Source organism: Oxyura jamaicensis, chromosome 5, assembly GCF_011077185.1.
Source record: "Oxyura jamaicensis isolate SHBP4307 breed ruddy duck chromosome 5, BPBGC_Ojam_1.0, whole genome shotgun sequence".
Classification (NCBI taxonomy): Eukaryota; Metazoa; Chordata; class Aves; order Anseriformes; family Anatidae; genus Oxyura; species Oxyura jamaicensis.
The window spans coordinates 38622783-38635029 of record NC_048897.1 but is presented as its reverse complement, the minus strand read 5'-3'; the positions used below and the strand labels follow the sequence as shown (position 1 = coordinate 38635029).

Here is a 12247-nt window from a genome sequence, read left to right as displayed (position 1 = left end):
GTGGCTTGGAGTCCTACCAAGGGGGCTGGAGGTGGTCAGGCAGCTCATCCCAGCCCTGGTTTGGTGGGAAAGGAGGTGAGAGGTGGTGGTGGTCATCTTTGGGAGAGTGGGTGCAATGGAAAAGAGGGGCTGTAAGTAATGCTGCCAGAGGTCAGAGCTTTCTGCTGCCACCAGAGGCAGGAACCCTACTGGGGATGGTGCTGGTCAAAGCCAGGCTGGTCCATGGGCCTGTGGGTGGGCCTGTCTGCAGGGCCCATGGCCAGGCAGGGCCAAGCTGTGGGGAGCTGGAACCTGTCCCTGCTGTGGCCTCAGTGGGGCAGAGGCTGACAGCCACAGGGTGACGTGGGGTGGGGGCAGCCCCACCAGAGGCTGATGGCAGCATGTGGGTTCAGCAACAGCCCCCTGCAGCTGCACATGAGTAGAAATAACCAGAAAACTGAGTGTGGAGTCAGCCCCGAGCTGGTGTAACACCCTGTCAGTTCTGCATGTGGTGGCCTGGAAACCAAGACTGCTGCTGTTCGCTGTTCCTCATTCTTGGTTGTCATTCCTTGCCAGTGACGCAGGCCCACTGCCCAAGCTGGCAGGTGCTCAGTGCTGGTCTGGCATCTTGGTGCATATTTGGCCAGTGCGTGCTACTGCTAGCATATGTAGACGTGGACATTTCCAGCCCCAGAGATCGAGCACGCGATCAGCCACACACGATGCCATTTTCCCTATGGAGGTTCAGGCGTAAGGCAGGGATCTCAGGCAATGTGGCCCAACTTGTTCTAATTCTGTTTCTGGATGGGAGGAAACAACAGCAGCTTTGAGCTAAGCCCACGGTAAAACATTCCCTCCTTTCTCATCACAGCTTTGCTAGGCCTGATCCCATGTTTGCCTCGCTGCAGTGGAGGCTGCTTACCTCCCTCATACAAAGCCAGTCTCTTGCACTGGTAGTGGGAGCCTTGCCTGAAGGAAGACAAGGATCTGTCTCACAATTGAGGCTTCCACTGCCATTATCCAATCCTGAAAAGCCGTTTTCAGATTTCATGAAATGAATTTTTGTACTCTTTCAGTTTATTCTGCAGGAATTTAGGTTGCAGGGAAATTTAAGTTTGCAATGACCGAATGACTGAAAGCAAAGGTAGAGAGGAGAATTAGCAAGTTCTGCCTGCAACTGCCTGATTTTATTAAAGTAACAACCTCATGGGATTTGCAGATATGAAAACACTAGAGAAACTAGCAGCTGGGTAAAAAGGGACCAATATTTTATTCTTGCTTTTTGACTTCAAGATTTTAATCTAGTTTGCTATGCTGGGAGAATTATTAAGTTCTTTACAAATGTTTATTTTAAAACCATTGCACCTTATCACACATGGAAATAAATACACAATTAACCAAACACTGTTGTGCAACCAATGTGATTAAAACTGCTGTACATGTAAAGTTTATGGTGAAGACTTTCAATCTTTAAAAAAACACGTTGCTGAAAATGCCTATGCCACCTGATTTTAGTGACAAACTAATGGCAGAAAATATTTTCTTAGTGAATGTGCAGGATCTTCTTGCGTGGTCTATAATGATGTGGATTTTAAAGGCAATTACATGTTGTAGATGGCAAAGCAGAGATGGAGTTCTGCTACTGGTGGCAATCCTACGCCACCGAATACATCAGCCAAGACTCAGTTTATTCAAACGGGGTGAACAGACGTTACGTGGCGTAAATGCAGTCTTACCTCCAAACAGCATCGAGGCGTGTGCAGACCTTTCACAGGCCTTGTGCATGGAGGTGGTTCACACCTGCCATAATTTATGTTGGGGTTAATGTCCTCTCTTCCACAAGACCTCTGGGTTCATTCTTCTCTGTCCATTTACATTCTGTGACAACGACTGGTTGCCAGTGGGAGGTTCTGAGGTTTGATACTTCAAGTTTTCCACAGGATGAATGTTCTCCTGAACGCTCCTTTTATTTCTGCAAATGAACTTCACTGAGAAATGCTCAGTATTCAGACAGCATCTACAACTAGCATATCTACCCTGTGTCGAAGGCCAAGCACCAGAGACCTTCTAAAATCTGCAGATACCAAAGGATCTCATGAAATAAACTATCCAGCCCTTCCAGGATGGCAGAAAACTCAACAAAAGAGCAGCACAGCCCTTAGGAAAAGTAAGAGTCTTTGACAATTGGAACTGGTGGTTTTTTATGGTCTATTGGTTTATAAATAAAATGGAAATCTTTCTTGGTTTCACTCTTCAGCAGTGAGGCTTTGATATGGTGGGGGAGGGCTTCTTTGTCCAGCTGCAGCCACTGGTCATCCACATAAACAAAAAGTCCATAGTCCTTGGGATGGGAGACTTCAAATTTTTCAGCACACTGCTGGCTCAGCTGCTCAGCTGTGGTGTCGCTCCGGGAGGCAAGTGTCCTTGACTGAGCACCAATCTCCAGAAAGGCGATGGAGATGAAATCCTGAAGAGGAATATGGGGATAGGGCTTGCAGTTAACACAACAACTTTAGGACCAAAGTACACAATACTCAGCCCTAACTCTCTAGCTACCTAGGCCTCATAAACACTCACAAATATCCTGCAGTCATCCTCCAATGCTCTTTTTTTTCCTCCTCTGAAGAACAAGCTCTGAATCAGTGAATACTTAAACTAGCAAGCACTTAACCAAATAATTAGTCCTGCAAACACATATGATTAAAGGTCAAAATAAATGAAGATTTTTTTTTTTTCTTCTGATTTTGATGAATATCTTTTGTGTGCAGTTTGTAACAGTTCCTTTTGCCATCTCTCTACAGCTTCTGAAGAAACAGGATGCAAAGAAATAACAGACCTCAGAGACCTGGCCTGAAGACCCAGCATTTCACAGAAACAGGAAAGGATTGGTGTTATGGTGGCCCTTGTAATTCCGCTGTCACCTAAGCAGCATCTTGAGAGAACATCCTCTGAACTCCCTTTCATCAGGAAGGAAACAGCAGCAGAAGTTGTGTTTCTTCTGAAGGAGGCTGATTTACTTGTATCTTGTTTCAGACAGTAACAACTGCCAGGATGAGCAGTTTCTGCTGAACTTACGAAGAGTAGAAATCTACAGTACCTTTGGCCAGGGAGGGACCTGTGTATTTAATCAGTATCTGTGAAGTTCAAAAAATTCCCAGATGTTTCTGTTAGAAAATACTCAGGTTCCCCAGAAGAAGTGAGAAAGCTCCGGACTCTCAGACTGTTTAAATCCTACACATATGCCAAATATTTGGAATATGGGCTTCCAAACTGTGTTTATAGAGTATTACTGCAGATGAGTAAGGCAGCCAGTGGGGCACGTGGGGGCATGGTGATCATACCTGCAAGCTAGTTACCTCTGCCAGGGCGGGCTTGCATGTCTTTGACATTGTCCGTCATTCAGAGGACGTGAAAACAGCCCTTGTGCTGTTGGAAGCTGTGGAAACATTCTGAGGGAAATGTGGCATTTGCTGGCCCAGCTATTATGCTCCATGCTATGTAGCTACTGTGAGCAACTGTCAGAGAAGCACTTAGGGATGGATGGATAATTATGTGTCCCATCCACCATTCATATGTTCTGAGATCATCCAGAACTGTTTTGACTGCACTGTGGAAAGTATATTTCCACCGTGCTGCTACACAACTATTTAGATAGTCTCTCACTCAGGATTCTTTCAACAGGCTTTCACCTCAGTGTTGACACTTCTCGCTTTTGCCCTGTGAAGGCTTTGCAGAACCTGAGACGCGGGCTTTGCTGCCTCCTTGTGGGGGAAAATTTGATCGCAGGACATGGATGGCGCTGTCAGGGCACCCCGTCTGCTTGCTCCTGCCTCCAGCCCCATCATGGCTGGAGGACCTGAGGCACCGTGCACCTGTATGGTGCATGGGGACAACTTCACTGGGTTACTCACAGTGTGGGCTTCACAGCTAACACTTCTTCAGCTAACCAGCCCGTGCTGGGTCTGCTCCACTGCTGGGCAGGAGAAGACAGGTTTTGGAAGCTGCATGTCTGACCAGCCCTTGGGATGGCTCTGGTCCTCTCACAGCTTTATGCTGCTCACATCTCCTTAGCTTAGCCCCTGACTTCCCCAGGTCCTAAGGACCATGGAGAAGATGGCCCTCCCCATTGCAGTTCTCCATATATGAAGATCTTCACAGACACTCCTTGAGAATGAGCAATGTAATCACTTTACAGCCATATTTAAAATGATTTAGTTGAGAGCACTTCAAGACTTCCATATGCATTCTGTATGTAATATGTAGTTCAAATGAGGTTTGCTTGTTTAAGATTTGTAAATCTTGCACAGTATGTACTCTCCTTTAATAGTGATTTGTGTTGATTTAGTCTTTAAATAGTTACCATATTTAAAATTATTAAGTATGGATAGAGCACATTCATCTCCCAGGCCTTTTCCCTGGGAAGTCACGCCAGCTACCTGCACTGATGAGCGGGAAGCCCGGGCCTTGTTCAGTGTCCTCCGCCGCTCCCAGCGGTGAATGGAGTCCTGCACCTCCATGCTCAGCTGCCGAGTTACAGTGATTTTGTCATAGTTCTTGATGTGCTCCAGAGCCCCATAGGTGGTGGTTAAATAGTAGGAGCCTGCAAAAGGAGAAGGTCTTGGATGAGCATCACACCTGCATGGGCCGTTAGTTTCCCTTTCCCTCCTGCCTGCCTGTGCCCATGCAGAGGCACTGCCTAGTGCTTGCACTGCTGTGCCTGCAGGCAGTGCGGGGGGTACTGGTGGCAGTGCAAGAAATGAGACCTAATGACCATTGTGTCCTCCATCCCATTCTGCTTCACAGCAAAGTCAGCTGCCCAGGCTCCTGAGGTTGTAGATACCCTAGGGGGCACCACAGACCAAAGGTAAGCTACTACAAAAGCAGCTTTGACAAACAAACCCAACCAGCCACCTTTGACCACAGATGATTTATTCTCTGGAGCATGTCCATTTTTTTGAGGTGTTCAACAGGGCCCGTGCAGTAGGTCTGTAATGTGGGCCCCTGGGCAGTCTGCATAATGCAAGGACATAGTAACAATCATAGTGTGCTCTGCAGGAAAAGCACAAGGACTGCATTCATCCCCTGACCTCATCTACCTTGATGAAATGTTTAGAGCCCAGGTTCCCTGTGGGGTCAGCACCTTTGAAGGAGGTCTCAGACCTGAAAGGAAAAGTCACACTCTGCTCCCTCCACGTCTGTTGACTGGATGGGGAACCCAGATGTCTGACTGAGACAAATTCCTGGACTCTTTGAAGTTAAATGGGATAAATCTTGGTAAACCAGAGAAACAGGTGATGGAGCACTAAAAGCCTGCAGCCAGTCCATTGTCCTCAAAAAAATCCTGACTGCCATGGTGTTGGCTGAAACGGGTAATAAATACCAACTGCAGCAGCCAGGGAAGGAGCTGGGCTCTGATAAGAACATGCTTCACCAACAGGGCTGAAGATGAACCCTGACAGGAGGACAGAGACACGTCTCCTCTGAACAAGGGAAGGAGGCAGCTCGGAGAGCTGTGTGAGGTGTTCCCTGTCCTCCTGTGGGACAGAGCGCGCCTGTCCCAGTGGGGCGAGAGGACAGGCCGCGGCGGTGCCCGTGTCACCAGCGAGCCCCACGCCGGGCCAGGCCTCGCTGCAGCCTCCTGCTGCTTCTGCCCTCACGTCGGCTGCCGGCAGCACCGGCAGGGCTGGGAATTGCCCGTGGGCTGGCAGTTTCTCCGCCTTTAGTGCTTCGCAAGAGCCGCGGCCGCCTGTAGATGGCACCGCCACATCACCCAACGCCGCTGCCCGCCGCGGGGCTCGCAGCACTCAGGCTTCGGCGGGCTTCGGTCTGCAGCTGGTTGCGTGGGTGGTGGCTGAAGCATTTCGTCTGAGCAGATTTTAGAGAAGCGTTAAATATCAGCCAAAGACACCGTCACTTGTCTTTCCGTACTCGGGTGGATCCAATGAAGAACATTCCACAGGTACATGAAGACTGCACATGCTGAAAACACTGCGTTGTTTTGTCAGGGGGAATCTTCCAATCCCCCCCAAGAGGATATATTTTTTTTTTGATAAGAATTAATTTTGCTTTCCCTTTTCAGCATCTTCATGTCCACACACCTGTTCCCCATCTCCTGTCCTTGCGTTTTCCCCAGTAGCCAACATCACCAACATCACTGTTTTTTTTTTTTTTTTTTTTTTTTTTTTTTTTTTTCAAAGTAAATTCTTAATTTGGAGGCCAAATTTAAATTATTGTTTATATTTGTCTGACTTATTTTCACAGTTTCCTCACTTCTGCTTTCCTTTATCTTTTCTTTTATTTCTGTGCCTGAATGTTTTGTCATTTAATGTTGGAAGTCCCAAATCGAGTTGACTTTTTTGTTTGCCTGTTTGACTGTTTTTGTTTGCAACCTCTGAGCTGTCTTCATTAAGCCATTCTATTTTTTCCCCTTCCTTGTGTCTGCAGTTATTCCCAGTACCTTTTCTGAAGTGGTTATTCAGCCTGTGTGATCTGGAACTTCCCTACAGAATTTTTTCCACTTCAACTGGAGTATAGATTTCACATAGGCTTTGCATCTTTGATTTGAAAGAACTTCCACCCAGCTTTGCCTTTGATACACTGAGCTCCTCAGTCCAGCTGACTTCAGCAAACAGCTCAGTAGTGTGCCCTTTTGAAATGAAGAACCTGTGGGCAGTATAGCTTCCAAAAACAGCTTAGTTATGTCAGCAAAATGCTGTGCAAAATGCATTTTTTTTCTGCTAACATTTTTTTTTTTTTTTCAGCAGGGATATCAGCCTATGCAGAAACCCCTCACTAATGCAATTGTATGCTACTGTTACTTCTCTTAGTACTTACTTTTGCTAACCTCTGCACCATGCTGGGTAGATGTGCTCCTAGCTACAGACTAACACTTTCATTTAATATAAATAAAATTGGTCTGCTGTTGTTCATTCAGGACTCTTTTCTACAACCTCAGTACTTACCAAAACAAGTTCTAAAATTAAGTCAATTTTATTGTTTTAGTGACTACTTGGTGAAAAAATATCTAATTCAGAGTGTTTAACCCTGTCATTGCAAGTAACATTTGCTTCCCAAGCTGTATTTGAGAAGCTAAAGGCCCACAGATCCCTAGGATATTATCCCTCCAATAGCCGAGCTCTTTATTCCCATCCAAAACTAGCATTTCTCTCTAATCCTACTTTCCTTTCTCTGCCTTGCTGTGATACTCAGCCAGAGAACACTGTCAAAGGGTCACTCTACTCATATAGGGAATGAGAATGATGTACGTCCCTAGCAACACAATGCAGTTTAACAACTGCTCTCTTTTCTCAGAGGAGTAAATAAAAGTTGCACAATGGATTGCAGCAGTTTAGGTTAAGGTAAAGACCTTTTGACTTTTCAGCCTTTCAGCCAAGGAACACTAGATGTCCCTGTTTAGGTTACTAATCCAGCAATTCAGATCTCATTTGTGCTGGGCCCCTGCTTTTCTTGTTTGTGTCTGAGGTCACAGCACTGCTAAAAAGAGTTGAAGTGTTTAACAGTCATTTTAAAACCTCAGATTTGAAAAGCTTGGCCAAAGCTGATCCACAAAACCTAGCCGGAGCCTTGCTGCCCTACCTTTACAAACACTAAAGTAAGGTAAATAGTAATTTGCAAAGAGAATATTCAAGGAACAAACATTGTACTCTACCTTCACCTAGCTGCAGAGCAGGGTCCATGAGCTCCATCATATACTCCACATTCAGAAGGACTTCAGTCAGGTTGCTGCGGGCCAGCACATACATGAGCACGGGGAGGAAGTCGTCTGCACCATATGGCTTTCCTGAGCAAAGAGAAACACGGTGGTCCCAATAAACTCACCACAAAGGCACAACAGTGACAGTTTCTCACCCAACTGTCTTTTATAGACTTTAGTTTAAGTTATCTGAAGAGTTAAAGATTGAAAGTACCAGCAAAGAAAAAAATGCTGAAAAAATGAAAGTTAGCTCATTTTAAAAAGTGAGTAAACTTGCTTCAAGCCCAAAATAATAATAAAAATAATAATAATAATAAAAAGGAACACTTTTAATGGGCCCTATTTCAGTCATTCTTAGTTAACTAGAGAAAGAATAACTTAAACTTCATGGATCGCAGACATGGGACAATTCTTGAACAGTTCAAAGGCTGAATCCTGACAGTTTGTCCCTCTGATTTGACACTGCCATTAAGAGTGCAATTCGGGTTTGCAATATTGACAGCAAAGCTGTATGCATGTGTTAGGAGTATTTATTCTCTTAGGTTTGCTCTTTGTGTTGGACTGAAGAGTAAAAAAAGAGAATTTGAGACAGCAGTTTTTAGAACTGAGGACTTGTGTGCTTATGTTCCTTCAGAAGGCAAAACTTCACCTACATGTTCCTAACCAACTACAGTCTCACAAGAGCTTTAGGACCTAAGAGGAAATATCTTTCCAGCCATAGTGTCTATCTGGGAAAACAAAGAGCCCTTCACATTGACTTAGACTAGTTGTTGGAGCTGATGTTCAGAAGGTGTTACAGGAACAGATCTTCATGGGCTCAAGATTTCCCAGGCTTAAAACAACAAAGTCAAGAAATGATCTTACATATAATCTATAAAAGCTCTTTGGGATCTCTGAGGACAAAAAACCATATTTGTTAATAGTTATCATTATAAATAATTACTACTTAAAGTGAAATCCGAACAGAAGCTTCACCACATAAACTGCAAAGAACACAGAGAGAACTTCCCTTATTTGAAAGATGCTTTCACGTAAATATGTATATAATGCTTTCATCTTCTACCAGCAGGTCACACATTCATCGTGGACAACATGTAATACCAAGTTGCTTAACAGGCCTATCTTCCCAACACTCAGGTTTGACAATTGTTCTGAAGCTAAACTCAGAGTGCGTTCAATCTGAATGATCTCCCTCAGACTGTGGGCAGTTTTACTCATCCGAGGTGTTGATTTCACCACTTTGGAACTGTCCAGGTGTGTCTCACTTGAGAACTCCTTGCTGCATTTCAAAGAATAAAAGCAACTCCTGACATAGCTGTGGTGAAGTTATCCCCTGGCCATTTTTGACCCATAGTCCATATGCCCTTCCACGGTGGGGAATAAATTCCTAATTCTCAAATGTTCCCACTGTCTTATTTCAAATCTTTGCCATGAGCCAGCTTTCCTTTTTTTCTCATTCATAGCTGATGCAGATTCTCTACTGGCAAAGAAAGATATTCTGTTGAAGCCTCAAATAAACATGAGCTTAGACCCTGATTAAAAAAAAAAAAAAAAAAAAAAAAAAAAAAAAAGTGTGGCTTTAAAATAAACCCAGTAATATTCTAGTGAACAGAAAGTTGATCCAGTTAAAACAAAGTGTTGGAGGATGAGAGATTCTCAGATCTGTAACTCAATCTGTTTCTAACAAAGTCTGTACGTGCCACAACACAGACAATTTATCTAATGAAAGTTGGATTAATGCTTTCAGCTTTATTTGCTCTATTATGACTTTCTTTAGTTAAACAACACAGCCCTTGGTCTTCACCCAAACTATGAAAGGGCTCTACTGTTTCATTAACATTTGGATGGACATTTTCTTAGTCTTTTGTTGCCTTGGCTTATATCTCTGTGAAAGCTTCAGCTCAGTGAAGGGTCCATTTCATTACTGTCATATATATAAACATAATGGAATCCTCTTAGTATTACAGCTATTTAGTATTGTGCAGCAAAAAAGACGGCTCAACTGGGACATGAAAGCTCAGTAGAAAAACTGCACTGAGAAAAGCCCTGTCTTCCTTTTGAGCTGAGTAAATCAGATGCCAACAGTTAATTCTGTATAGACATAGTATAAAGGAAGACAAAATATGTAAGAGCTTGTTGGGCTCATCTTTTCCCTGCTTTAAAACCTTTTTCTTTCTGATGTAGTAGTTACTGACAAGTGGCATGGAATTAGTGCTCCTGATTTCCTGAAAGCCAAGGGATTTTCAATGCAGAATTTTATCTTCCTACTATTTCTCCTCCATAACCAATCCATGTTGTATCTACTAGGGCATCCAAGGAAGTTGCCAGTTCACAACATGGGTTCCTATCTACTGAGAAAAAATCTGCTGGTTTATTATTATTATTATTGTTGTTGTTTAAATCATTGAAAGAGATAAACAACCAGCCAACAGGTTGTTTGTCCACCATTGCACAGTGGAAACTGCAACTTGGAACTGAACAATTTGCTGTTGCCAGCCACCAACTTTTAGTGTCAACTGAAATGGAAATTAGAGAACACTTTTCAAGAATATCTACAGAATCTCCCTATTTCTTTTTTAATTGGCCGAGAAGTGGTTGTGTTTACAAGCAGACATTGAGTCCATTATTTTTCACTGTTCCTTATCTCATTTCTGTAAGCTGATTTAGCTGCTCTGCCCACCAGCCCTTGTTATTGCAACCCTTTCTCAACTTTAGGATTTCATAGAAATATTATTGGAGTTCCAGCAGTTTATAATGCTTAAATACAAAAATGTGATGTACATTATGTTGTTATTATTATTAATAAACTCAGAATAGGGATGTTTGACTTCAGTAATAAAAAGAGTACTATTTTCCCATATGCTGCATGCTTATAAATTACTAGACTCTATTGTAATCCACTTGTGGGAATATGAAGCCTGAATCTTAAATACTTATGTCTGTAGCTAAAGCTGAAGTCAGCAGAAGCTGTAGGTGAGAAGCACCTACCCCAAGCACCTACACCAAGCACCAACACCAAGGGAGAAGCAGAGCTGGTCACCCTGGATGTAGCTCTGACTCCATGTGTAGCCACGGGCTTCCCACATTGCCTTGGGCAGGCCAGGCAGGTCTCGTGCCTTCTCCTTGAAGGTATTGCAATGGTTTCCTGCTACTGACTGCCAAGGCTGGGTGCCTGAGAGGGCAGGGCTGACCCTCTCCTTGCTCTCCTGGCCTTGGCTGTCACAGCAGGCTCAGGGAATAGCTTGGTGACATACAGCCAGCAGTGCGGACAGCCCTGATGTACCCCCTATCTCAGCCCCTCTGTGGGGATGATAGCTGCTGTCAGCAATTCCTATCTGACTAGAAGCTGCAGCAGGGCTGCCTTCCCCAGGCTGCTGCCTCCTCAGCTCCACTTTCAGTCTGGGTCAGAGCCAATTCCCCAGCCCTGTGTGTCTGTTTCAGCCTGGGGTCTCTCACAGAGAGGCAGGCCTGCAGCTGACGGGGCTAAGCCCTGACCCTGCCAGTGCTCGCAGTGGCACTGGGACTGAGCCTGCTCTTTCAAGGTGGCATTGTCCTACTCCAGATATGACTTGCTTGCTTTATTTGCCCATCTTTCCTGCAGGATCAGGAAACATTTATTTCATAATTATCTATAAGGAGCTTAAAATAAGCCTTCTCTTCTGCCACAAACCCATCCTATTATGTTTATAGCAAAGCAAATACAACGTCAGCTCCTGGCTGGGATGCAGCGCTTGAATGGAATGGGTATTAATTAAATACATGATTTAAAGCAACTGGAATTCTGCCCAAGCCTCCATAAAGAAATTACAGCCTGTTGTAGCACATTCATGTATTTCTTCTCTCTCCATGGGTATTCTGACAACCAGCAGACAGTGATGATGCTCTACATCTTGCTCTAGTATTTTACAGCCACTAGAATGACGTCTAGCAACAGCTGTCCAGGAAATATGAATTTTAGCTTCAGTATATAGCTGGGAAACCTAATGTACAGAAAGGTTAACTGGGATTTGTTCAAGATCATAAGAAAAGATTGTGACCATCTTTCCACTCACTAGCATTTTACTGTTTCTCGTCCATCTCATGCTACTTCAGAAAGGTTTGATTTGTGGTATAGCTGAATTAAGAGAGTTAAAATGTGCAGAAGAATGAATCCATTTCAAAAACATATGCTCTATGGATCAGGGAAATTTATTCCCCCAGAAAAATTTGAACGGACCTATTAATTCAAATGCAGCAATTGCACTAGCCAGAAGAAAGATATAATCTCTAGTCCATCAACCTTCATTAAGAGTAAATTAAATAGAAATATCATTTTCCTAAAGATAACAAAGCAAAACTGTTATGTGTAGCTTTATATTCCTTCTTAGGAGTGAGATGTGATAGTGAGCAATGCAGTGGGATTGCTCTGACTTCAGAGCTTCAGAGCTTCTAGCACTGGTGCAATGCTGACTGAGACCAGTTTCCTTCCCACAGGCTTGACTACCACACTGAAGACTCACTGCTTCATGTCCATGCCTTTGCCAACTGCAGAGCCATACAGAAGCACATCAGGGC

At 44.1% G+C, this 12247-nt stretch overlaps 1 protein-coding gene across 1 annotated transcript in view; it reads right to left on the bottom strand.

The window, feature by feature from the left end:
• Positions 1-1226: 1226 nt before the first annotated feature.
• Positions 1227-12247, bottom strand: part of RIN3 (Ras and Rab interactor 3) — a 68449-nt gene continuing 57428 nt past the window's right edge. Inside the window, 3 exon segments of the mRNA XM_035327110.1 lie at positions 1227-2446; positions 4416-4579; positions 7649-7780. Coding sequence (XP_035183001.1) covers positions 2138-2446; positions 4416-4579; positions 7649-7780 — 605 coding nt within the window. The 3' untranslated portion in view covers positions 1227-2137.